Source organism: Oreochromis aureus, linkage group 6, assembly GCF_013358895.1.
Source record: "Oreochromis aureus strain Israel breed Guangdong linkage group 6, ZZ_aureus, whole genome shotgun sequence".
Classification (NCBI taxonomy): Eukaryota; Metazoa; Chordata; class Actinopteri; order Cichliformes; family Cichlidae; genus Oreochromis; species Oreochromis aureus.
Window position 1 is genome coordinate 42,068,137 of NC_052947.1, and position 25,681 is coordinate 42,093,817.

Here is a 25,681-nt window from a genome sequence, read left to right on the forward strand (position 1 = left end):
GGATATGAAGTCCTAGCTGTGACTCAACTGACAGCTGCTGGTCATTCTGGAAGCTTCCAAACAGAAAAAAAGAATTTCAAAAGATTTACAAAATAAGAGGCTTCTTTAACACAATGAAGAGTTTTTATTTTGTAGTTATGAGACACTGAGTTTGGACTCGTAAGGAGAAAATCTCAGTTATTCAGCAGCAAGAAGTGAAGGAGTATCACAGTCACGAACACTGCATGGATAAACTTTATTATTCCAGTGAAGCAGCAGAGTCCCAGTGGTTCTGTATAGCAGTTTATTCACAGACACACTTTCAGGCATCGAGACATCTTAACAAAGGAACAAACAAACAGATCATATTTGGCAAAAAGTTTCCAGCCATGCAATTTAAGAGACATGAGAAACATAATCAGCAGCAAACACAAGAAGTGACGTGAAGAGAGGAGGTCACCTCCTTTCAGCAGGGAGACAGAGGTGTTTCAAGGCTCAAAGGATTACTCCGCTGCTGAAAGTAGTCCCTCAGATACTGCACCAGTTTGAACATGGAAGTCCCAGAAAGTATCCCTCCAGCTTTTATTGTGAAGGATCAACACTCACACCAGTGAAACTCATTTCTGCAGCTGGAAAATAAGCGAACCAAAAACTGCAGTGTACAGATTTCTCCTTTAAATAACACAAAACACGAGAAAAGTGACGTCCATCCTCTCATCCGCCGCCTCTGCTCTCTCAGACGTTCACACAGGTAATAAATAAGATAAAATACTTCAGGTGTTTCCCACGCTGGTCTTCAGTCTGAGGGGCTTTCAGTGTTAAAGGAACAGTCAGATTTATTCCAGAGTCTGAGGAGATGGAGACGACTTTCAAGTCTGTGCATCGAGTACAGGAAGTGAATGTCATTTATGTAGCACCAGCTAACAACTTTGCTCCTCTCAAGGTGTTTTATTTAAGCGTAGAGTATCGGAGAGAACACCTGTGATAGTTCCTGCTTCGAACGTGTGCTGGACACACAGACTTGAAGCGTGCGTCAGCCTTCGTCTCCGAAGCTTCCTAATGGGCTCGGATCTCAAACTGTCCGACTGTTCCTTTAACTTTCCACAGGAACTTCACGTTCAGCCTGATGACAGGAAGTCACCTCCGCAGAAAGTGGGTGTTTGTCAAACGCCTGAAACCAGCTGAGAAGCTAAGTTAACCCTCTGACTGCTGAAACCCCGCCCTCACAGAGACCAGCGTGCAAAACAGCTCATTACTCCCTCAGAGGTCATCAAAGAGCACAAAGAGCCGACCGCCGCCAACCCAACGCCCGCCTTCAGGAGGTGCCGTCTCTCACTGCGATGCTGATGTTCAAAGGTAGTCCCGGCAAGACCGGCGTCCTCTGCGCGGGGTTCAGTGGGCGGAGTCAGTTGAACGCCTCCTTGTTGATCCACATCAGGGTCCGCGTCTCGTTGGGTTTGCACTCGTACTCGATGCTGCTGAACTTGTTGCCGAACTGGCAGTGCTCCCTCTTGTAGTAGTTGTAGTATTTGGCCTGCCAGACCGTCTCAAACGTCCCCGCCTTGATAAACTGCACCGAGACACAAACCAGAGGGTTCGAGCTCAAATTCGGCGTCAGGCTTTTAAAACACGTTTTTGGTGTTTCTAAAGAGGCCAAACTCATAAATCCAGACGGCGTGTACAGTAACATGTCATCTGCTGACAGGAAGCTGCACAAACGCGTCTGATTGTAGCTCAATAAATCTGTTACGCCTGTGCAGCTGTCACACGGGCGCCTGGGTGATAATGCCAAAATTATGTTTTGTTCTCGAGAAGTATAAACAGGCCAAGAATCTAGATGCAAATCCGTCTGTTTCTGAACACGTCCTCGCTTTTTGCTCAGTTTCCTGCTTTAGAAACACATGAGGTGAATAAGCTGTTCAGACGTCTGCACAGCTGGTTGCATCAGTTTTTATTATTTACGACACTTGAACTCTAGTTTACCTGCAGGTTGTTCCTGTTGTAACACACCCAGGACATCAGGGAGAGATCATTTCCTCCAATCCAATAATCCACCTGTGCTGTTTAACACCACTGATTTAGTTTTAAATGCTCCACAAAGTGTCTGTTTGGAGGCCTCTCCTAAACTAATGATTTTATCTGTTTTTTATTGGAAAGGTTGCAACTACACAGGCTCTCATCACTGAGTCTGACCCCTCGGTCTCAGTCTTGCTCTGCCGTGACTCTTTCTTGTTTAGAGGATGTGGTTGGCCACCTGAGGCCCTCTGGTTCTCCAGATCATCCTGTCCCTCCACCATGTTTTAAGGAGATTGTGCCTAGCATAGAGCAGGCTGTTCAGGCTATCATAAACAGCAGTTTAATGCCTGCTAATTCTAAGCATGCAGCCCCACACTGCACTGGTTAGCTGCAGGCCATCTCCACGCTGCCTTTTCTGTCTATCAGAGTGAGGCACTGCTCTGAGACATCTCACCTCCATGCTGACTTGGACGGGCTGCCGGTCGCCACTCTTGGTGTGCGGGACGCCCTCTGTGTCGTACTGGCCGTGGTAAACCACCGACTCGTCGTCCCTGGACTGCTGCTCCAGCGGGAAGACGATGCCTCCGATGTTCATGTTGCTGTGAGGAAGAAGAGGCCGAAGGGTGATGCACGAAAATTTAAATATTGCACATTTTTATCATTTTTGACATTTTGTCTCAAACATTGTTAAAGACAGTTTGATGTCCAGCAGCGAGCTGAGCATGTGATGTGAGAGCGACTCCCACAGTATGAAGGAAACAGGAAACAGGAAACAGCCACTCGCATCTAAAAGTCATTTAAATGTCATCCAGATGTGTAAATTCTGCGAAACGCTTCATAAACAGTTCAATGGATTTAATTTCTGATTAAAATGTAATTATAGTCACACAGAATAAGGACAAAACAAGTCAGGTTACTTCAGAATCACAGACATGATTTTACTGTAAGAACATTTAAATAGTCTGTCAGGAATTTTAATTAGTGTCAATGTTACGGTCGTATTCCTGCAGCTCAGCGTAGATACAGCGTCGTGTTCAGGCCTGGCTCGATTCATGTGGAACTGTACATTTGGATCTACTGTTCTTTATGCTGATGATAACGGCTGTCCTTACCAGCTTACATGTTTCCCTTTCATACTCCTCTCCTGTAAGACACCTGCGACCTGAAAAGTACAGCGTACTCAGGTGTGTGTACTTCCTGTCTGGCCTCCACCTGTGTGTCCTCCCTGTTTATATCAGTTTGGAGTTTTCCTTTCATGTCTCTCGTTTACCCACGAAGCGTGTTAACCTGCTACCGTCACCATGGTAACTGATGCTGAACACCTGAAGCAGAGTGTAACATCAGTGTGGGACTCACTGCTGCTGTGACAGGAAGCAGAGGTCCGCCCCCTCACTGTGGGCTGATCTTTACTCTCCTAAAGTGTTTATTTCACAGTTACAGCGATGGCTCCTGCAGGGCCCACCTCTGCAATCACTGCCACATATCAATATGTACCTTTATTTAACTGATAATACTTCAGTATTTTTACATGTAATGGAGTATTCTCTGATGGTATTTCTGCTCCTGCAATAAGCACATTTTACCCCCGTTATTCCATAATGAACACGTCACTTCCTTTCATTGTCCCCGGTAACCGCAAACCTCCGCCCTGACCGGGAACGACACGTGATCCCCGCATGATTTATTCAGGCAGGTGTCGGATGCTGCGGCCTGCAGGAGGAGCAGCAGCAGCCTGCTCCTCATCATCACCTCCTCATCCTCATCATCACCTCTTGCAGACGTTCTTTATCATTTCTCGCACATGCGCGCTGGCGTGCCGCACACACAGCAGCAGCCTGCTCCGAGATGCTTACGTGGCCTCGACGTTTCCAGGCTTCAGCACCACCTCGATCTTGTACTTGGAGCCCGTGAGCAGCTTGATGGTCCGGCTCTGGCCGAACCGGGTCCCGTCCACCTTGAAGAAGACCGGGCCGTCGTTGGGCTGGATCCGCAGCGCGATGGAGATGTTGATGATCGGGGGGACGTCGTCCATGGCGCCGAGCTCAGGGAGGGGGAGGCGGACGGGTGAGAGAGATGCTGAGGAAGGACCAGAATCAAGCTGCACGCTCACACGGCTTCCGGTGACAGCTGCTTTCAAAATAAAAGACTGCAGCCGCAAATAGCAAAGCAAATGTCGGGGGCGGGGCTAGGAAAAGTCAATAAATGTCACAGGTGGGCTGTTATTAAAAAATAAGTTCATCTGAAAGTCGGGAAATCTGTAAAAGGTTAAAAACAAAAGAACGACCAGTTTAATGAAGAGCTCTCGAAACTGATTATAAAGACATAAAACAGGTTAGACAGAAAAATACAACACCTGTGCACGCTCAACATGACGTCACAGGCAGGAAATGTGTTCACATTTGTGTCAACACATTTTGAACACAAATGTGTTCAAAATATGTTCACACCTGCCAAACACTGCCCCCTGGTGGCCAAAGCAACATCTTTGTTACCTTTGAGCAAAAACGTTAAAAACAGATAAACACAGCTGATTTAAGTAAACTTGAGTTTGATGTTCCTGCGTGTAGGTAAGCTGCAGGTGTGCATGACTTTATGCTTTTATATTTCTGCTGGTCTGAAATCACAGACTGTCACACTGATTTCTTTGTGAGTCTGTGTGGCGTGCTGCGTGTTTGCTTGATGGGAGAAGCTGTGATGTGTCATTAAAAAGAACCGAGTCAGCACAACCTCACAAAGATGGTTTATTGTATCATCGTCATATTTACACGAACCCAAAACTAAAAGGCTCAAATTTAAAAAAAAAAAAAAGTTTCACTTTGTTTCTCTGTGATTTTTTTCTATAAAAAAATTAAAAAAATATGTACAAAAGTTTGCGTTTCCCGTGAAACACAAACTGCAGGGGGAATATATTAGAGTTAAAAATCAGAAGTGCTCGAGGTGCTTTGATAAAACCGGAACGACGTCATCGATCCAGCTCGGCCTCCAGGATCTCGCCCCAGGTCTCCGCGTCCAGCGGCGTCAGCTTCCTGCCGCTCAGCTCGTCCGCCGACCTCACGTGGCTGAACCGTCCAATCAGCCAGTCTTTCTTCACACGGCTGCGGATGTAGTTCCTCACCAGGATCACCTGAGGACAGGAAACGGTCAGAAAACAGTTGTGCTGTTTCTGGGTGACGCTAGTTTTATAAGCTGGACTAAAAGCAGTTTTTAATAATGGCATTAAAATAAATGGCTGCAGCGTGAGACGTCTGACATGTGGACAAGTCTTCACTCCGCTCTGTTTCACAGTCATTACTAACAGTTGTAATGTTATGAGTATATCCAACACTTCAGTGAGAACAGCTGGAACATCTGCTACAGTCACAGGTTCTGCCCTTCAGCAACCTTCCAGCAGAAGCCCAATCAGAAGAAAGCTGATGGCTCTGACAGAGCGGCTTCATTCCATCAAAATAATTCCCAGCTGACTCTGTCATGTTTGCCTAAAAACTATTCCAGGCCAGGGATCCAATTCTTCGGGGAAATTATTCAAAATTTCAGCTCAAACAAAGGGCGAGGTGTTCTCAGACATTTTTCCAACAATATATTTTGAGGGACTTAAAGCTTGAATATGAAAAGGTGGTCTGTCTTCAGCGTGACGTTCCACGGGTGTGACACCGTGGACCAAACCTAACTTTATAGAAAGTGTCTGTGAAAACTGCATCCCAAGTTTGTGATGCTTTTTGGAATATTCAGGATTTAATGTGCATAAATCAACTCAGCTGATATGAAAACCTGGAGATCAAATCTCAGCTCTGACCTGCAAACCTGCTGACACAGGTCACATGACCTTCATCGGCATCAGATCCCTCAGAAAAACATCGATGGAAAAATGTTTAAAACCTCTGACCTTCATCCCTTTTAGATTAATGACAGCAGGACCTGAAATGAGCATAATTCCTGTTTGAAGCGGATCATTAACCTGGAAAAGGTTCAGAAGAATCTGAGATGTTTTCTAAGTTTAATGACATAATATGTTAGGAACCTTCCAGGAGAGGCCGTGTCTCCGGTCGCTGTCGACCTCCCTCTGGCAGATGGCTCGGACCATCAGGCACTGCTTCCTCCACAGCTGCTCGCTCTGCTCGATGATCTGATGCCACAGCCTGCAGGTCCTCGCCGCGCTGCACAGGCTCGCCGCGTCCAGCTCGCCAAAGATCCTCACGGTCATTTCTGTCGGCAGCGTCTCAGCAAAGTTGCGAGGTGGGGCGGTGCCTTCGGCTGCCGTCAGGGCGGGGCTTCCTTCACAGAGAAAAAACACTGGTGGAGTCCTCCCACACACATGCTGCATAATAGAGTCAGACTGAGTGGAAGAGCCTGAGGAAAGAGAGCCGACAACGATGGAGAAATGAGTCATAGATTCCACGTAAAGACCTCAACTCACACTGTGGAGGACAAGTTAAGGATGAAGAGAAATCACAGTGAAGCCTGAGATTCTTCATCAAAGCACCGACATGTTTCAAAGTACACAGGCAGGAAAAGCGAAATAAAATGCAGGTTTTTAAAAAAAAAAAAAAAAAATAGAGTAAAATAATTACATCACAAAGACATAAATAAAGAATCGGGGAGAAAATATCCCGAAACACCCAGAGATGAGAAAAAAGACACAAAATCACTGAAATGAGCGAGAAAAGAAAGAAACGGACCTCAGAGAGAGTAATGACGCAAAGTGCCAGTAAGGAGAAGATCAAGCTGCTAAATAATGAAGGTTTCACACAAAATAAGCAGAAAAAAGCGAAACGTTTTGAAACAAGGACACAAAGGCCTGTGAGATGTAGATGAACCAGAAAGATTCCGTGCAGAGAGGCGTGACGAGAAGGTGAAGGGCTCCCACGTCAAACCGAAAGAGAAACATGAACAGTGGGGTCCCCACGGACCCAGCCTGGAGACGTCACCCAAACACAAACTGCTTCCTGTCTCTGTCTTCAAAGCTCAGCGCGTGATAAATGTCCACGTTATTACTGTCCTGTGTGGCCCTGCAGAGGACTAAGCTCTAGTTTTGGCCGACGCTCTGATTTTTAGTAACAAAACCTGATTTTAATTCTTCAACCCGACGACTCGCCTCCGCCCCTGCTAACAGCTAACAGCTAATAGTTCATGAAAAACTCCACCGGCCGCTTCCGCTTTCAGACCGAACACCGACTTTAACTGGGAAACAGACCGTGCACGTGTCCCGGTGTGTGTGATAAGAACGCGGCAGCGCGCGAGAGAAAACCGGTGTCTTACCTTCCGTGAGGTCTCTGACAGACAGCTCACACGGTTTAAATGTCCTAACGGATGTTTACAAATGTACGCTACGTCATCATATTTTGATTTTTGGCGCATGCGTGCAAGGCATAAACGTCCGTTAATTTAAATTTGAAAACAGCTGAATATATGATTTTCTTAATTTTCTAATTATAAAATTAAACTGTAAAGCATTTCTTACTCTGCCGTGCTACCGAGGTTAGCACAGGTAAGGTTAGTTTTATTTTTTTTAAATGAAGATTAATAAAAGATCAGGGAGATTCTGGGCGGAGTTCGGTGAGTGAGGTCAGAGACTCAGTGCGCACGCTCCGCTCCGTCCCGGAAGTTTTGAACGGTGCTGCTGAGCTGAAGTTGTGTCGGCGCTGCTGCTCGGTCCGGTTCCCCTCCACACTCCGAGAAGCTGCTTTTAACCTGAAACCTTTTGAATTGTCGAAGCGTGGCGCTGCTCTCTGTTTTCCTCCACGTTCCTCCAGCGGGGTGCAGCTGCTTCCGTCCGCTCTACCGAGCCGATGTCTGGCTTCGACCTGGTCCCGGTGGACGGCGGGGATCCGGTCCACCTGCCACCCGGAGAGACGGTGTTGGGCCGGGGCCCGTTACTGGGAGTGAGTCCTCCTCTCCTCTTCAGCCTGGAAACATGACCGCGGATCATTTATAGACTTCTGCTCGTTACAGCTGCACATGATCTTTGATCACGTGATAAATCCAGAGAAGCTTAGCTTCACTTAAAAACATGATTTAAAGCCCATAACTATCAATAACAAAGTGACCAGACGTGATCAGGTGGATCACTGATCTGCTGACGCAGAGAGGGCGGGGCTTCATAAGCTAGCACCTTGAACTTTGACCCTCCTCCGTCCTCCTGCCAGTTCCTTAAAATACAATAGGAGGCAACAGGATGCTGCTCAGGTGTATCCTTTAAAACAGGGGTGGGGAACTCCAAGCCTCGAGGTTTAGAGGTGTCCTTCATCTATTCATTTAAATGCCCTCCAGTTCTCCAGAGGCCTGGTGATGAACTAATCATCTGATCCAGGTGTGTTCACCCAGGGTGAGATCTAAACCCCACCCTTGCTTTATAAGGCTACAACTGGCCACTGTGCAAAAATCTTGAGCCACCCATCATGTCTGTATAATTTGTCGAGGGTGTAAAATTTGACCTCTTCCTGTTTAAAAAACAACTCTCTTGTTTTTCTGTCTTTGTTCTGAGACCTGGTTTGCTTCCCTTCATTCATCATGGCTGAGCTCGAGTCTGTTTGATTTATTTAGAGTAATACTGTAACAGAAACAGCCGGAGACGTCTGTAAACGCTGCCTTGTTTGCCGTCTCAGATCAGTGATAAGCGAGTCTCCAGACACCACGGGCTGCTGGAGAACCTGAGCGGAGAGCTACGCCTCAAAGCCGTACGTTCGTCCTTCCTCCTGTTCCTGAATGTGAAGCAGGCCACAGGTTTAGGTTTAGATTTTGTTTCTTATTACATTAGCTTTATTACATAATCATTTTATTATTCAACATTATTAATAAATATAGAAGTCTGGTTGTTTTCCTTCATGTTTCATATCATAGAAATCTCCCTTTTGCTTTAAATTCAGCCTTGGTTCCTGTTGCTTTGGCAGATTTTTAATTCCATTATTATTATTATTATTATTATTATTAATGTTGTTGTTTGAGTTTCGGTTTAACCTCCTGCTGTTTCGGTCCTCAGACACACCTGAACCCGTGCTTCATTCAGTCGACCCCCACCGATGACCCTCGACCTCTGCAGAAAGGTTCCTGGCACGTCCTCCGTCATGGAGACTTCTTCTCTTTGCTGCCGGGTCGGTTTATCTACGAGGTGGTGTCAGTGGGCGGAGACGAGCGCACGCCAAGGTACTTCTGACGTCTGAAAAACGCTCCTTTCTGTGCTGATGTCGGTCGAGACAAAGACTCGAACCGTCTCGCTGAATAATGAAGGTGGAGGCTGCTCTCAGGTAACGAGAGCTCTTTTATCTGTGCGGGCTGCGCCCTGCGGGGTTAAACACTCGGTCGGAACATTAGGCACAGCGTAGGTTTACGTTTTCTTTTGTCCTGGAGCCGTCGTGCTCTTTGAAGTTGACATCAAAGTTAATGCTGATCAGCTCAGTTAAAATTCACGCTGAGCTTCCAGCTCGCAGCGTTAAGGTCTCACAGAAGTTAACATTTATCTGCATCAGTGTCGCTCCCCACAGGAACAGCCAGATGTTAGAAGAAGAAGAAGAGACACTTCCTGTTCCTCCTGATCCAGCTGTGGATCCACGTCCAGCTGTCAGACTGAACCAGGAGGAGCCGCTGCCGTCAGCAGCTCCGGAGGAAGACGAGGAGGCCGAGAGACCGTTCAAGGTAGGCTGAACTTTTCAGAGACGAGAAACTGCTGGAAGACTCCTCAGGGGGGCGGGGCCTAAGAGTGACATCAGCAAGTGTGAATATTTAATCAAGGAGGCGCTTTTCAGAGTGCAGGGTCAATGTGATGTGACAGAAACATGAAACTTTAGAATAGTTTATTTAAAAAAAAAAAAGTTTATAAATGAAGTTATGACACAAACAAACAGATCAACAAGTACAACAAAAAACACACTGACAGAAATCATCATCAGAACAGGAATTATTGTAATAATAAAGGAAACTTTGGTTGACAGCAGATCCTCCCTCGTTCACCAGGGGGCGCCACAGCAGACAGCTTCACATGTTTGACCCCACAGTGGGTGTGTCAGTGGCTCAGTGGATGGCAGCGTGGAAGTGAGCAGCCAATCAGTGAAGTCGTCTCGTTGCGTTTCTTTCAGGGTGACTCGGTGGGATCGGCGAAGGATGATCAGCGAGACGCCGCTCCGTCTGTGACCAGGAGAAGAGTTTTACCTGCATGGATGCTGGTGGCTGTACCTGCTGCAAAGACTCCGTCCTCCACCCCGACAGGTAACAAGACCCGTCCTGTGTTCCCTCTGCCTGTAGGGGGCGCCCTTTCTGATCCTGTCACTTGTTATTTGTTTGAAAATGTCTGTTTAGTTCGGACCTGCCGACCTGCAGCGCCATCACCTGCCACTAAACGAGCAGCTGTCGCACAAGCCACGCCCACAGCAACCTCCTCACCTGAGGAGGCGGAGTTCAGCAGGAAGGAGGAGGAGAGGCCGAGGAAGAAGAAGAGAAAACTGAGTGATGACGAAGAACAACCTGAGGTAAGACCTGTTGAGCAGAGTTTCTGTTTCCAGGTTTAAACTCCGCCTCCTGACCTAAGAGACTAATATGTCCTCTGACTTTCAGGAGGCCGCCGCCCACCATCCGGCTAAACCAAACAGGTCTGAGGACAGCGGCGAGAACGACAGCTTCACCATGAAGGCGGAAGCAGAGGACAAAGCAAACGAGTCTGAGAAAGAGGGCAAGATGTCTGAAAACAACGGGACGTCTAAACGAGCCGAGCCCGCCGGGTCGAACGGAGACGCCGAGTCCAGCCCCGCCCCTTCCAAAGCCCGAGTCAGAACGCCGTGTCCGTACGGGAAGGACTGCTACAGGTGCGACACTGAAACACACGCAGTCACAGGCTGAATTTATTCTGACAGCTTTTGCTTTGATGTCTCGTTTCCCTCTGAAGACGAGCTGAAGAGGCGAGTCAAGAGCCTCTCGTAGCCCCGCCCCTTCACCATCTCACAGACTCAGATTAATCCTTCAGATTTCACTTTTAGAAAAATCTTTGAAACAAGGACCAGCTGTCGTCACTGCAGTGACTCCCAACAGCTGGTCCCAGCCCATGGTGTGGTGTAGTGCTGGGCGATATGGAAAAAATATTTATCACGATATGAATTATTTTATATCACGATAACGATATATATCACGATATACCAGCTGACCTGTGGTCATCTGGAAAGTATGCAGTCTGTAAACAGCGAGTGGAGAGGGTGCAGTCTTTGTTTTGAGTTACTGTAAAGCATGTTGCAAATCCGGGTGCACGTAAAGCAGCACCATGTTGCAAAACAACAAGACGGAGTTTCTTTGTGAAAAATGTCATTTTTTTATACTTTATTTTCTCTTGCATAAAGTTAAGAGTATGTATAGTGAGAAGACAACACTAATATATTTGCACAGGCTATTTAACCCTTTAAGACCTACCATAGAACCAAGTCCATAGAGCTTATCTTTACATTTATTTATTTTGAGTGTCTTCATAGTTTTATTTTTGAGATACACAAATTTTTATATACTACAGGAAAAATGAAAATAAATAAATGCAAATTTGCAAAAACACAGCATGTGCATCAAAATAAACTATTTCCAACAGTGTAATTTGACTTCTAAGCATCCCAGAAACGATACAGAAAAGCATAAAGTCAAACATGACTTTTAAAAACACCAACATAGACTTTGAAGCTTAAAAAACTACATTTTCCGCGAAAATTACGTCACTTCCGGTTTCGGACATGTAATGGCGGACATGCGATAGTTCGCGCTGACTTATATTCCAACGTAGGAAGTGTTATGAACAGCTGATCGGATCGGCAAAGCCTGTTTCTGGAATATTATGTTTTTGTTGCTGGAAGTGCTTTTTATGCAATTTTTGCAAAGCTATATGTGGAAGGAAACCGTGACCTCGGGCAAGCTGATGGCATAAGATGTAAGTACAACTCCTACGGTTTCATATGCAAAAAAACCATTATTGCGCTACCTCACGTGGTTCCAGTTCTACAGGGATTTAAAAATAGTTAGGGAAAACGGAGTTTGCCTGCTCCGACCGGTTTTAAAGGGTTAATGATATATTTTATGTAATAATTTGTAAAATTCGGGTTAGAAACGATAGAAGACAAATGGCACGATAGACACTTTTCTATCGTCCACACGATATATATCGTCATATCGCCCAGTGTGGTGCACGCTGCATAGCACACAGTTGCAGGTGACCGCCCTGCACAGGTGGGCTGCAGACCCTTCATTTCCTCCCTGCTTGTGTTTTCCAGGAAGAACCCACTTCATTTCCAGGAGTGCAGTCACCCTGGAGACACGGACTACGAGGAAGAGGAGGAGGAGGAGGAGGAGGACGAGGACAAACCTGAGTGTCCCTACGGCACCGACTGCTACAGGTTAGAGCTGAGCCGACGGCTGAGGCTCTGCAGCTGCTGACAAACAGCTGGATCTGTTTCAGGAGCAAACAGACACCAACGAGGAGCCTCAGAGTGATCACACATTAATAACTGACTGCAGCACATTGTTCCTGTCCGAAAACACAAAGTTATTGATTTTATACTTTTTCTCTTTTAACTTCAGTTTTTTTTATTGACTTTATTTCATTTAGGTTTTCATTTAGTGCTTTTCAGGACAGAAAAACTGCAAACGAACATTTTTGTAAAAACTGAGGGTCACTACGAAGGACACACACACACACACACACACACACACACACACACACACACACACACACACACAGGGACACACACAGGGACACACACACACAGGGGGACACACACAGGGACACACACACACACAGACACACAGGGACACACACACACACACACCGGGACACAGGGACACACACACACACACACACAGGGACACACACACAGGGACACACAGACACACACACACACACAGGGGGACACACACAGGGACACACACAGGGACACACACACACACACAGGGACACACAGACACACACACACACACAGGGACACACAGACACACACACACACACAGGGACACACACACACACACAGGGACACACACACAGGAGGACACACACAGAGACACACACACAGGGGACACACACACACAGACACACACAGGGACACACAGACACACACACACACACACACACAGGGGACACACACAGGGACACACACACAGGGGGACACACACAGAGACACACACACAGGGGGACACACACACACAGACACACACAGGGACACACAGACACACACAGACACACACACACACACAGGGGGACACACACAGGGACACACACACAGGGGGACACACACACACACACACAGGGACACACACACACACACAGGGACACACACACACAGGGACACACACACAGGGGACACACACACACACACAGGGACACACACACACACACACACAGGGACACACACACAGGGACACACACACAGGGGACACACACACACACACACACACACACACACACACACAGGGACACACACACACAGGGACACACACACAGGGGGACACACACACACACACACAGGGACACACACACACACACACAGGGACACACACACACAGGGACACACACACACAGGGACACACACACACAGGGACACACAGTATACTGATGCGATTCGTGTTCTTCAGAGCAGCGTTTGCATTTCGATGGTTGACACTTGGCTCGCTGCAGATTCTGCGATGAGTAATTCGAGTATTTTTAACTCGACCAAAGCTGCAGACGCACGGCTGTCAGGAAACATCGTCTGACCTGCATCACTAAAGCGTGACAGTAACGAGTTTATTCTGACGTGAACTTTGTTTCCTATGCAGGAAAAACCCCCTGCACAGGAAGGAATACAAACACACAAAGAAACCAGGTACGCTCATGGACACACACACACACACACACACACACACACACACACACACACACATTTGTGTCGTACAGGTGGAAGTAAATAACAACAGGTGATAAATAAAAGGGTCTGAAAATTAGAAACAGAAACTAAATCTCGGCCACTTCATCCTCTGACTCACTCGCAGTAAATCCCCCCACAGCTCGCCGCGTTGCCAAAAAGACTCCCGCTGATGAAGACAACGAGGACAGCTTCATTAATGACGACAGCGAGGACGCGGGCGATGACTCGGACTACGTCCCTCCTGACTCAGACGACAGCGGGAAGGAGGACATCAAAGGCCTGCAGAGAGAGGCTACGGCCTTCCTGAAGAGGAGGAAGTAGGTGGAAACATGCCCCGCCCCTCGCTGAGGGCTCAACAGACCAGAACGCCGTGTTTGCTGACGTCATCCTCTACAAACCCGGTCCATCCGCATTGATTTTAAACCATACCTGTGTGGTTTTTCACATTAAAGGTTCGGCAGCCTTTTGTAGAGAGGCTTTTAATGTGAAAAACATCTGTCAATATTCAGCAAAGAAGAAACGAGTATGAACACATGATTTCTGCTTTCTGTTTCCTGTTGGTTTTGCTTTATGGTACTCGTGATGATGGATAAGACACGTCCTTGTGTTGTTTCACATTAAAAGTCTCAAAGTCTTCCCTTTACAGACTTTTAATGTGGAAATAACATCAGGAAGTCTTTGTGAATAAGGAGTGAGATAACAAGGAAAAAACATGTTTACATTTTTTTGTTGTATTTCCATTTTCTTCTTTGCTGTGATGAGGAACATTCAGGTGTTTTTTCAAATTAAAAGTGTTGCAGCCTGTCAAACTTGGATTGCATCAATCAGGAGCACAACAAAGGAGAAACACGTGGATTAAAACATGAAACTATTATTTCTGCCATCATGTTTCAGTTTGCTCTACTTGTGATTAGTGCTGAGGTGCATCCAGGTTTTTTCAGAGTAAAACTCATATTTAGGTTTTCAAATATATGCCTTTGTTTTGCTTTTAATGTGAAAAAGAGAGGAAGTAACAGTCGTCTTTGCACTTTTTCAAAATAAGTCTCATTGTTTTCATTTTAATGTGAAAAAGTGTGTCTTCATATATCCGTAGTGTCAGTAAGAAGAAACACAGCGGGTTTCTTCTTCCAGTAAAAGAAGTGCTGCAGGACTTTTAATTTGAAAGGGATTATTTCTGGCTGTGGGGGTGGAGCACGTTTGAGGCCCACCAAACATTAAAATAAGTAACACTAAAATAAAAGCCCGACCCGTTTAAGTTCTGGATTTCTCCAAGTTTACCTGTAAAGTCACCTGTGAGAAGTCGACCGGAGGCCGTCCAAAGTGCTCGGGTCCGTTTTATTTTGAAGCAGCTTTAAAATGAAGCGAGTGATTAATTCTGGTAAGAAATCGTGTTTTCTACTCAGAGACGGCGTCCTCCACAGAGGGTCCGAGCAGCGACCACAGCTGAGCCGTGGCGCTCTCTGACCTGCTTTTATTTTTGTAAATAGAGTCTGTGCTGTTTGCCGCAGACGCAGGTGAGTCTGGATTCTGAACCACGAAACGTCTGAAACTGTTTTTGTGTCGCTCAGAGAGGAACGTAAACCATTTTTATCAGCTCACTGATTCTTGGACTGTTTTTCTATTAAATACATCAAAAACAAAGCGGCGTCTCTCCTTTCTTCATTCCTACGATGCTGATCTGCGACCAACGCGGCAGAACGTCAACCTGCCAGCAGCACTTCCTGTCACAGCTGCGACAGGAAGTCCATTTGATTGATTAGGAAGCTCAGCCGCCCTGAAGTTTTACTGACCCGGCGAGCAGAGCTGTGGAGTGTTTTGTGTTTTGCAGGCAAAGACAGCCCGTTGGTCACCTGTGCAGGTATCATCCTGAGGGGAGGGTCTCTGTGATGGACAAACTCTCTAAATGTGCTTTTTTAATCTGTGACAGAACAAAAATGTGTTTTTATGACAGTTTTTGGTTTCTTTTAATGATCGTAGTCTAACACACAGAAAACAAGTATTTGTTCAGCTGTGATGACGGCGCGCCTTCACTGAGCTTATACACAGGCACCAGTACTGATGCTGGGAGTCGGGCTGTGGGGAATGTGATGTCCAGTCTGAGCCGATGGAGCCTGCCTTTGTCTTGGGCATGAAAGAAAATCCATCGATGAAAAAATGTGGTCATTCAGTGTATTCAGACTGAGCTCAACACTGGGTCTGTTTTTCTTTGTTTGATGAGGACAGTTTACAGGAAAAAACGTCAGGATGTGACTTCAGACTCAGTTTAAGAACAGAGAAGCTCCTCGCTGTCTCGGTGAGCCTGAAACATCTCTGCTCTTTATGATATCTCACAAAGATAACCCGAACAAACACAAAATGCAGTTTTTACACGTTGATTTCGTTTATTAGGGGAACAAAAGCTTTCCAAACTTCGCTGCCCTGTGATGTCATTGCATCTTAAATTTAATAACTGGTTTTGTCATCGTTGGCAACAAGAACTGCAACCAGCTGTTTGTGATAACTGACAGCGAGTCTTTCACATCGCCGTGGAAGACGAACAAAGTCAGTGACATCATCAGCCTGAGAGGGTTACAGAGACATTTCTAAGGCTGTGGAGGTCACAGAAGAGCCCAGAACAACATCTGCAGACCTGCAGACTCACCTGGCTCAGATAAGGTCAGAGGTCAACAATAAGAAAGAGGCGGGGCAAAGATGGGAGAGTCCAAGGAGAAACCACTGCTGACCAAGAAGATCACAAAGGCTCGTCTCACATCTGCCAACAAACATCTGGACGATAATATTCTGAGGGCTGACGAGACAGAAGCTGAACTTTCTGGAAGCTTTGAGTCACATCTGCATCAGACTAACAGCGTTTCATCCAGAGAACATCCCAGCAGCAGGCAGACACGGTGGTGGTCGTGTGACGGTCTGGGCTGCTCTGCTGTGACTCAGGGAACCATGCAGGAACCAGCAGCTCCACCTCTGATTGGCTGAAAGTCTGGACTCAAACCAGGCCTGGCAGTGAAACTGGACTCAGCTCCAGGTCATTCGTGATTTAAGAAGAGAGGCAGTTAGTTTTCACAGAGCTGTACCTGTTTGCTTCGTCCATTTCAGGCGCTTTTTATTTGCAACGCAGTGAATATTAAACCACTCACAACCACGTGAGTGAACCCTAACATGGGCACACAGTATATACAATGCAAATCAGCAGGGAGGGACTGTAACGAGTCATTGTTCTCTTCAGGTTTGCTTTCATCGTTGCTAAGCAGATTATACAACAGCAGCATTACAAATATGCAGATCAAACCTGTGATACAGCGCTGCACACACACACCAAAGAAAGGTCAGAAACCCTCTGATGTGAGGAAGAACAGGCAGTATTGATTTCAGTATAAACTCACTCGATGCTGCTACAGAGGACGCTGGCTGACTTTGATTCTGTGCGTCTGGAGCTGCTGCGTGAACATAAATAAGAGACCGGCTTCACAGAGCTGTGTGACGGGGTCTTCGCTGTGTGCTGATCGGCACTAATGAGGGTGGAAACGATGGCGGAGGCTGAACTGATGAGCCCTCAGGAGGCGAAGTTTGGTCTAAAGATCAAACGAGCCCACGCAAAGAGCACACCGAGGTACAAAACAGCCTCTGAAAGCTGCACAAACACCAGCACGCACCGCTCCAGCTCTCACCTCTCCTCCTTCATTACAAGCTTAAAAATGCATCTTTGACATGAATATGAGCGGAGAATCGTGCACACGCGCAGAGCTTGCTGCATTACTAACAGTTTTATTTTGAACAGCAGGAGCACGTCGGGGAGTCAGGCTGAAATCCACAGAAGAAGAAGAGCCAGGAGGAGATGTGGTAGACTCCTTCCAAACTGCTGGTGTGAGGGCAGAAGGCGCTCACACCAAACTCTGATTATGTCACTTTAACTGAGGCCCCTGAACACTGTGAGGGGTGGTCGACACGTCTTCCTGAAGCCTCACTTTTAGCTTTGTAGCTGTTGCCACGGTGGCAGTCAGACGTGACCATATCTGGATAAGTTTGTAGCTAATGCTAGTTAGCAACTTCCCACAATTACCCACACAGCAGCCATGTTATTGGTCACATGATGTCATTAAAATGCTCCTAGAGGCTCCAACATCACAAACATGGTGCAGAGGTCCAGTTCAGGTGAAGCTAGCAGCTACAGCCATCTGTCAGTCAGAGAAGCCACGCCCCTAATAATGCAATCCAGTTTAAACAGGTCTCTGGCCTCAGTGTTGTAAATAATAACTGAAGGTTTTCATCCACATTAGATACAAACAGCTGGAAACTACAAAAACGGGATCAGAAAGTCTCTCCGTGGACGCTACAGCGTCGCTAACACTCGACAGCAGCCACAGTTCTGCTGAGCAAACACCTCGCAGCCTCGTTCCTGACTTCAGCTCTGAGTCTCTGCGTGCAGCCGGTTTACCGGATGTTTGTACCTTCCAGCTCCTGCGTTCGAGCCAGCATTTATCCTATCAGTTCCTGGTCCTTTGAGACTTTCTGAGACCTGCTGCTGTCATAGAAGAAGAAGTAAGCGCAGCTGCAGGTTTGGTTCCTGAGTTCCTCCAAATGTTCTTGGTTCCTGTGATGGATCTTATTTTTATCCTTCTATCTCTCCTGAAAGGCTTGAGCTCTACCTCACCCGGCCACCCTCCATCTCCTCCGTCACCCGGAGGGAGGATGTCCGCAGCTCAGCTTCATCCAGCCACTTGGTGGCCACGAAGCTCACCAGCCTCAGAGGGAACTTGACAGACTTATTCAGCTGCTTCCTGCTGTTTCGGACGCTCACAAAGCAGAGGGTGTTGATGATCCCGTTGCTCATGGCGATGCACTCGATGATGTAGAAGGCCACCAGGGAGTTCTTGTCCGTGGAGATAAGGGTGGGGTAAAAGTCTCGCAGCAGGGTGAAGCCATAATACGGCGCCCAGCACAGGATGTAGGCCACCAGGACCAGAATCAGCACCACCACGGTCCTCCTGCGCTTCTGCAGTCTCTTGCGGATCTGTACCGTCTGAAAACCTGGAACATTTTTAAACCACAGCTCTCTGGAGATGTATGTGTAGCACACGGCCATGACAGACACGGGGCCCACGAACTCCAGAGCGAAGACGAGGAGGAAGTAAGAGCGGTAGTAAATCTGCTGGTCCACGGGCCAGATCTGAGCACAGAAGGTCTTATCGGGGCAACCATCCACGTGTGGGTACGTCGTCTCCGAGGCCATGTAGGCAGACGGGATGGAGATGAAGATGGGGATGAGCCAGATGGTCAGGATCACGCAGCACGCCGTCTGGTGCTCCATACGAGGCCTCAGCGGGTGCAGGATCGCCATGTACCTGCAGACACAGACAGGAAACTGGCTCAGGTGGAGGAGGGCCAGCTTTCGCACTCTTCACACGGACTGCTTCTAAAACACGGAAACCTTTTGGTTTCTGAAGCTTTAATAATATAAATTTTTAGTTACCGTATTTGTAAGGCACATTAAGCGAAACAAAACAGATAAGTCAAACTTTACTCAACCCATTCTTCTTGCTTCCTCCACTTCCGTGCCATTGATTCATTAATGTTGAATCCTCTGGCAGCTGCTCTATTCCCATGTTGTTGCAGTATATTAATGACTAACCTCGTATTGTGGATGGATTATCTCAGTTGTTCTCCTGACTGAAGTTTGGTCCGTTTACAGCATCCTGCCATGCGATTGCATTTGTCCCTAACCATCAGGAACCCTCACATTAACTTTTATCGAGTGGAAAAAAGTTAGCGTTCATCCTCCAGCTTCACTGTGTTTATGCTATGCTAACATAGCTGTGTCGCTAGCGATCACGTAGCACATCATTATATAGCAGCTAGCCCAACTTCAGTAACCCTACAAACGTCACTGCTGTTTAGTTTTCTGTCTTCATTTATGTTGGAAGTGATAGCAGAGCTGTACGTTTGAATGTTTCAGAAATCTCTCAGTCAGAACATGCTATATCATGTTTAGGTGGAAGCTAGCGAGCTAACTTCCTGCTAACTTCTAACTCTGTTAAATTTCATAAATCCTGTTTTCATGGATGCCTGGATGTTAAACTTAATAGTTACACCTGGTAAAGCAGCAACGCTGATCATTGTATTAAAGATGAAAGAATTTAGACAGTTTTTAACTCTCAGTGATGCCGCAGTGTTCGTTTGACTTTGGGACCTGAAGGGTGGAGTTTAGGACCCAGATTACTCCGCGCAGTGTTGCCAACTCCTCAGTAAGGAAAATCGCTATTGGTTGTCCTAAAAGTCGCTAGAAGTCGCTAAATGACGTCATCACCTAATTTGCATAATTGGTCATGCTAATATAATTGTAACCTATGTTGTTGGAGAGAGAAATAACATCGTGGAAGAGACATAAAGTGAGTAAAAACGTCCTAAATGCATTTAGAGTTTATTAAGAACTACAAATTAAATTTCTTTTAGCAATTATTGTTTTTTTTAATGTCACAATTCCAACCCTGCTCCTTTACCCGGGCTTGGACCGGCAAAAGTGATCCGAAATAGGCACTCTGGTGGAGTTACTTTGTGTGTGTGTGTTTATAAGTAGTTTTAAACCTTGTGATCCACAAAACAGCATAAGAGTAAAAGAGTAAAAGAAGAACTGACTGTGTTACAGCACCCGCTGCTTGTTGAGAGTAAAAGCGATGGCGCTTTCACGTCTTTTTTTAGCGACTTTTTTAAGAAAAAAAGTCGCTAGGGGGTCTGAAAACTCGCTAAATATAGCGACAAAGTCGCTAAGTTGGCAACACTGACTCCGCGAGGCTCCTGACTACGGTAGCCATAATGCTCCCACAATCCATCAGGCGGTGCAGCTCCGTAGCTTACCAAAGTCGTACTAAAATGTTTTTGACAGATTGCTGAGCACCGTGTTGCACATAAAATCGGTTCGAGGTCAGTAAGCACAACCAGAATTCATACATAAGGCGCACTGTCGATTTTTGAGAAAATTAAAGGATTTTAAGTGCGCCTTACTCTGTGGAAAATACGGTAGTCTACAAAATGTGCTTTCAACTTTGACCAACAGGGGGAGAGAGTGTGCTGAAAGGCTTACCTTTGCTCATGTGTGCCACAGACATGTATGATTTGTTATTATTAATATCTCGGACATAACTTCATACTGTAATGTTGGCATAAATCACTATAAACGAACACAAACATCAGCGGGATGATGAAATCAGCATAACAAACAGAATATAATCAACGTTTTCTAAATCAGCTGAATCATAATCATCTGATTTTTTAATGTTGTGATTTTTAATGAATCACAGTCTAAAGGTCCGGCTGTGAGTATCAGTACATCATCAGTTAAGTAGCAGCGCTGCATTAATCTAACAATAATCTAGCGAATGACTCGCAGCTGCACGATGAGCCCCTCTCAGACCCTCTGATTTGGCTTTTTATCCTGTTCCCTTTGGAGGTTTTGCTGTTTTACAAAGTAAGACTGTGTTTGTGGTGGTTATGTACTGACAGCACCATCTGGACACGGGATGTTTTAACCTGGGACTGTGAGGACACGTCAGAGATCTTTCTGTTGTTTTTCAGTGCTGTCATCGTTTTGTCTCTTATGAAGGCAGAGCTCCTTTTCTGCCTCTAAAATCTGTGGACACATTTCTTTGTTGGTATTTCTGCCTGAATGGGTCAGATTCATTGAATGGAGCTTTAGTTTTTGAGGATGTCCCCTCTCGGGGGTTCTGTTGTTTCTGTTGATTTAAGACTGTGTTTGCAGTTTCAGAGGAGCTGAGCTTTGATGTAAGCGAAGCAGCAGTTGTGTTTGTTGGATTTAATGGATTGTGCTGTTATCAGCTGCAGAAGTGTTTGTACCCTGAGAGGGACTCGGTCTGACACGCTGCCAGATGTTTGGATGTGTTCGCTCTCAGAATAAGGAGGAAAGTGGAACCACTTTGTTGTCCCCAGATACACAGAAGCTCTCTGGAAACACTAACAGCCGTCAGCCAGCCGTGATGAAGGACGCGTGGAGGACCGCGGCCTCGGAGTGCGAGCTGCAGCCGGTGACCGGTTACACTCAGAAACACGGGAGCTGCTTTTGTTGAAGCAGAATGTAAACCACGTCTGTCAGCTGGTCCGCTCTGGAATGTGCTTGATGTGGAGCCACCATCAGGACCCTGCACATCATCACCGGCCTCGCTGCTGCCGCCACACGCTTCGACTCACATGTTTCGAGTGCTTAATCTGGTTTCTTAGCGTGACTCAAACATCATTCATACTTCAGCTCAAGCACACCTGAGGTCACGTGACAGGAAGCATTAACGGAGAAAACCTCTAAAGATTAAACTGAGATTACAAGGATCCCGCCCCGGTGCAGGCTGATAATCATTTAGAAGAAGCAGCATTTCCACAGGGGTGTCAAACTTAAGGCCCAGGGCCCAGAATCGGCCTGGCAAAACTCAAATACGGCCCAACTGGCCAGCTTAAGAAGATGTGGCAGTGTTTACAGCTACTAATGAGTCCACAGTAAATTAACAAAACCTTCATGTTTAATAATTAATGTGCAATGAACTATCATAACTTCACTTAAGTTGTCTGGCCCACTTAAGATCACAGTGGGCTGCATGCTGCCCACACTGCAAGAAAAACACAGTAAAATTTACAGCAACTGTGCAGTAATCGAATTTGCAGTACTGTTACTGTAAATAAATGACAGGACAGGGCTCTAGACTAACTTTTTAACATGGGCGCACCGGTACGCCTAACGTACCGGCACAAAAGTTAGGCGCACTCAAATTTTTCAACCGCATTGCTTAACACCGCAGTTTTACATGTGCACTTTCTTTGGGGGGAAGTCCATACAGACAATATTCATTTCTAAATTAATAACTAACAAACTTGTGCTTAAATTGCTTTCTCAATATTGTAGAAAATGTTAAACTTGATCATCATCTCGGCTCCTCTGACGACCTGTTTGCTGCTGCCTGCTGCTGAAAGGCAGTGGGGAGAGGGGACACTTGGGGAGTGCATTTATTGCAGCATATAATGTGTTTTCTGGATACACTGCTGTTTTTTCAGCATTCAAAGATTGATGGCACCGTGTCAGAGCTGGCTATGAATTTCAGACAGATCAGGCCTTAACACAAAAGTTATCAATAGTTCTTTTCATCTTTTCTTATTACCCACAGCTACATCCACTTCTGTCAGGCCTAGGCTGCTCACTAGGGCTGGGTATCATCACTGATTTCTATAATCCATTCGATTCCGGTTCTCAAAGTCCTGATTCGATTCAATTTAGCCTCAGACAGTCAGAAATATTATAATTCTGATCATTTATCAGCACTGATACACATGAGACTTCATCAGAGGTGTGAACATCACAGCAGATGCCTTTGTGTCAAAGTAACTGAGAATAAAACAGAAAAACATGAAGGAGATTTTCCTGGTCTGGGTTTTATAGCAGATAACCTTAAAAATATTCTGCAATTTTGCATAATTTTAAGAAGTTTAAATTTCTTCAGTATTGAACAGCAGAAATTAGGCTTTCTTGTCCGAGGTCATTTAAGTGGAAAAAGAAAAAAAGAAAAGACAGCGGCCGACAGCGCTGTAAACAACGGTAGACTGGTGGGTAATAAGCCAATGAATAATGCAGAAAACAGAGATTTGAGACGGGAAACTGTTCTTGAAGTACAGAGAGAGAGAGAGAGGGAGAGGGAGCTGTGCATGAAGTGTGATTTTTATCGTGGTGGAAGCAAAACAGCAAAAGTCAGAGGGAATTCATGACGACATTGATCACATGTGAAGCTAGTTTGCTGCTTCTTTTGCTGCTGGCTCGGCGAATTTTGGTTGAAGAGACAAAACCTGCAGCTCAGAATCAGCGCAAATAAGACGGAAACACAGCGCGGACCCGACGCATCAGAATCGCTGAGCTCCGACAGCGTGTCCGTGTTCGGGCCGTGGGGTGAGAAAGCCGAGAAAGACAAAGCTGATTCTGATGCGTCGGGTCCGCTCTGTGTTTACGTCTTTGTGTGGAATCCGTTAATGAATCGATATCACTTTATTCAAGCTACTCCTCTCTCTTCCACCTGCACTTTCAACTGGACCACGGCCAATCAGAGGTCCCGCCCTGACTATCTCTGATTGGTTTAGTCCACGATAGGGGCATAATGTGTGTCTGTTGTTGACCACACCGAGAGTTGCTGAGATTTTTTTTTTTTTTTTTTTTTGTTACCCGAAAATATTTGATCGCACCGGTGCGACCAAATATATTTTTTTAGTCGCACCACTGAAAAATTTGGTCGCATTTGTGACCAAATTGGTCGCACTCTAGAGCCCTGCAGGATATCACTGCATTTATACTACTGTAATATTCTACTGATTCTCCATTTCTCCTGTAAATTTCTGCAGTATTATTGTAACTTTTACCAGTCATTTTTTACAGTGTAGCCTCTCCTCTGACGTCTGATTGGATGAAGCACGATGCTCATGTTGGAGGTTTCGATCCCGTTAGAGTCAGAAAGGAGCAGGAGGATTCCACACGCTCTGATCTTCATCACCGAGTGATGTCATACTGACCTGGTCCATCTTTCAGGCACAAAGTGAATATTTAAGATTTAAATGGATCACCTGAAAGGACGTCCATCCTAGTAGGACCAAACCATGAACATCAGCAATAATTACCAATCATTTCAAAGAGGAGTGGACTCTTCTGTTCCATACTTCTATTCTTTAATAAAACATTTATCCTGGCCTTTACGGAGCCTCTCACTACCTTTTTAGCTCCTCCTACTCTCAGACCTCCCTCCGGGTAAGTCAGTTTTCCTCTGATTGGGAGCTTCTGGACGCCCACTGAGGGGCGGCACTAAGTGCTGATGCTGTGGCAGAGATTCAGCAATATTATAAACTGAACGGCCGTTACCCAGGATGCTCCCACACGGAGCATTTACACACCAAACCAACCGAAGCACAGAGGCTCTGTGTGTTGTCTGCTTGTGTTCCCGGAGGTGAACCCACCTGTCCACGGCGATGGCCAGGAGAGCGTTGGTGGACACGTAGAGCGAGACGGTGCGCAGGTAGTTGGTGGAGGCGCAGAGCAGCAGGCCGTGCTCCCACGACAGCTGCTTCACCACGTAGTAGTCTAGCAGGAAGGGACAGCAGATCGCCGCCACCAGCACATCCGACACGGCCAGGTTGGCAATGAGCAGGTTGGTCAGGTTTCTGAGCTGCTTGTAGCGGGCAAGGCTGGTGATGAAGAGGCAGTTCCCCACGCCGCACACCAGCATGATGCCCACCAGCACCACGCCAATGACTATGGTGGCCACGAAGAAGGCCCGCCCCTGCGTGGTGTCCAGGATCTCGTCTGGGGAAATCCCGTAGTCCGGGGAGTCGCCCACCAGCGCTGAGCTGCTATTGGTTGAGGTGCACATTTTGGATCAGGTCAGCATGCTCACACTGCTGCGCCTGCAGGGACGGGACAACAAGGCGAGGGTTAACCTTTGAAATCTGGGAGGGGTCAAAGTTCACATTTGAACCGATTAAAAAACACCTTTCTATGACTGGTCGCTGTCATGAAGCTCACCTCAGTTCTCAGGTCAGAGAAGCGAGGACCCTAACTAGAGGTTGTCATGGTTGCAGAAATAAAGAGGTTGACGGTTAGTGGTTGGCAGTGACTAAAAGTGGGCCCGCCAAAAGATGCAGTTCCTCTAACGACCACTTGAGGCTAACGCTAGTCCTCACAGACTCACAAACACAGAGCTTCTTACTGGTTTCTGTTCCACAGGGGGCGCTCTCGAGTTCATCCAGACTACATGAGCTGAAACATTAAGTTTCACGGGGCAAACATTTTTGTCTTCTGTATATTT

At 46.4% G+C, this 25,681-nt stretch overlaps 4 protein-coding genes across 7 annotated transcripts; 1 reads left to right on the forward strand and 3 right to left on the reverse strand.

Annotated features, from left to right (window-relative positions):
* Nucleotides 1-185: 185 nt before the first annotated feature.
* Nucleotides 186-4,583, reverse strand: cnrip1a (cannabinoid receptor interacting protein 1a). The gene is made up of 3 exons (XM_031734777.2): nucleotides 3,849-4,583; nucleotides 2,450-2,594; nucleotides 186-1,549 (listed from the first exon to the last, which is right to left on the reverse strand). Exons 1-3 carry the CDS (start codon nucleotides 4,025-4,027, stop codon nucleotides 1,385-1,387), a joined length of 489 nt encoding a protein of 162 aa, XP_031590637.1. The 5' UTR covers nucleotides 4,028-4,583; the 3' UTR covers nucleotides 186-1,384.
* A 136-nt stretch (nucleotides 4,584-4,719) lies between these two features.
* Nucleotides 4,720-7,348, reverse strand: LOC116316247 (F-box only protein 48). 2 transcript variants are annotated; one of them, XM_031734776.2, is made up of 3 exons: nucleotides 7,252-7,348; nucleotides 6,014-6,342; nucleotides 4,720-5,119 (listed from the first exon to the last, which is right to left on the reverse strand). In XM_031734776.2, the coding sequence occupies exons 2-3, from the start codon at nucleotides 6,314-6,316 to the stop codon at nucleotides 4,958-4,960; spliced, it is 465 nt and encodes a 154-aa protein (XP_031590636.1). In that variant the 5' UTR covers nucleotides 6,317-6,342; nucleotides 7,252-7,348; the 3' UTR covers nucleotides 4,720-4,957. The 2 variants fall into 2 exon arrangements, with proteins under 2 accessions (XP_031590636.1, XP_039469587.1); XM_039613653.1 differs by lacking the exon at nucleotides 7,252-7,348 and adding an exon at nucleotides 6,672-7,168.
* Nucleotides 7,349-7,489: 141 nt separating this feature from the next.
* aplf (aprataxin and PNKP like factor) lies at nucleotides 7,490-15,491 on the forward strand. 3 transcript variants are annotated; one of them, XM_039613641.1, is made up of 10 exons: nucleotides 7,490-7,874; nucleotides 8,598-8,669; nucleotides 8,972-9,135; nucleotides 9,459-9,624; nucleotides 10,065-10,194; nucleotides 10,285-10,454; nucleotides 10,540-10,787; nucleotides 12,225-12,347; nucleotides 13,762-13,808; nucleotides 13,975-15,491. In XM_039613641.1, exons 1-10 carry the CDS (start codon nucleotides 7,782-7,784, stop codon nucleotides 14,169-14,171), a joined length of 1,410 nt encoding a protein of 469 aa, XP_039469575.1. In that variant the 5' UTR covers nucleotides 7,490-7,781; the 3' UTR covers nucleotides 14,172-15,491. The 3 variants fall into 3 exon arrangements, with proteins under 3 accessions (XP_039469575.1, XP_039469576.1, XP_039469577.1); XM_039613642.1 differs by having other exon boundaries at nucleotides 13,990-15,491; XM_039613643.1 differs by having other exon boundaries at nucleotides 9,474-9,624.
* A 2,892-nt stretch (nucleotides 15,492-18,383) lies between these two features.
* Nucleotides 18,384-25,246, reverse strand: prokr1a (prokineticin receptor 1a). Its single transcript, XM_031734760.2, has 2 exons — nucleotides 24,834-25,246; nucleotides 18,384-19,189 (listed from the first exon to the last, which is right to left on the reverse strand). Exons 1-2 carry the CDS (start codon nucleotides 25,244-25,246, stop codon nucleotides 18,490-18,492), a joined length of 1,113 nt encoding a protein of 370 aa, XP_031590620.1. The 3' UTR covers nucleotides 18,384-18,489.
* Nucleotides 25,247-25,681: the final 435 nt, after the last annotated feature.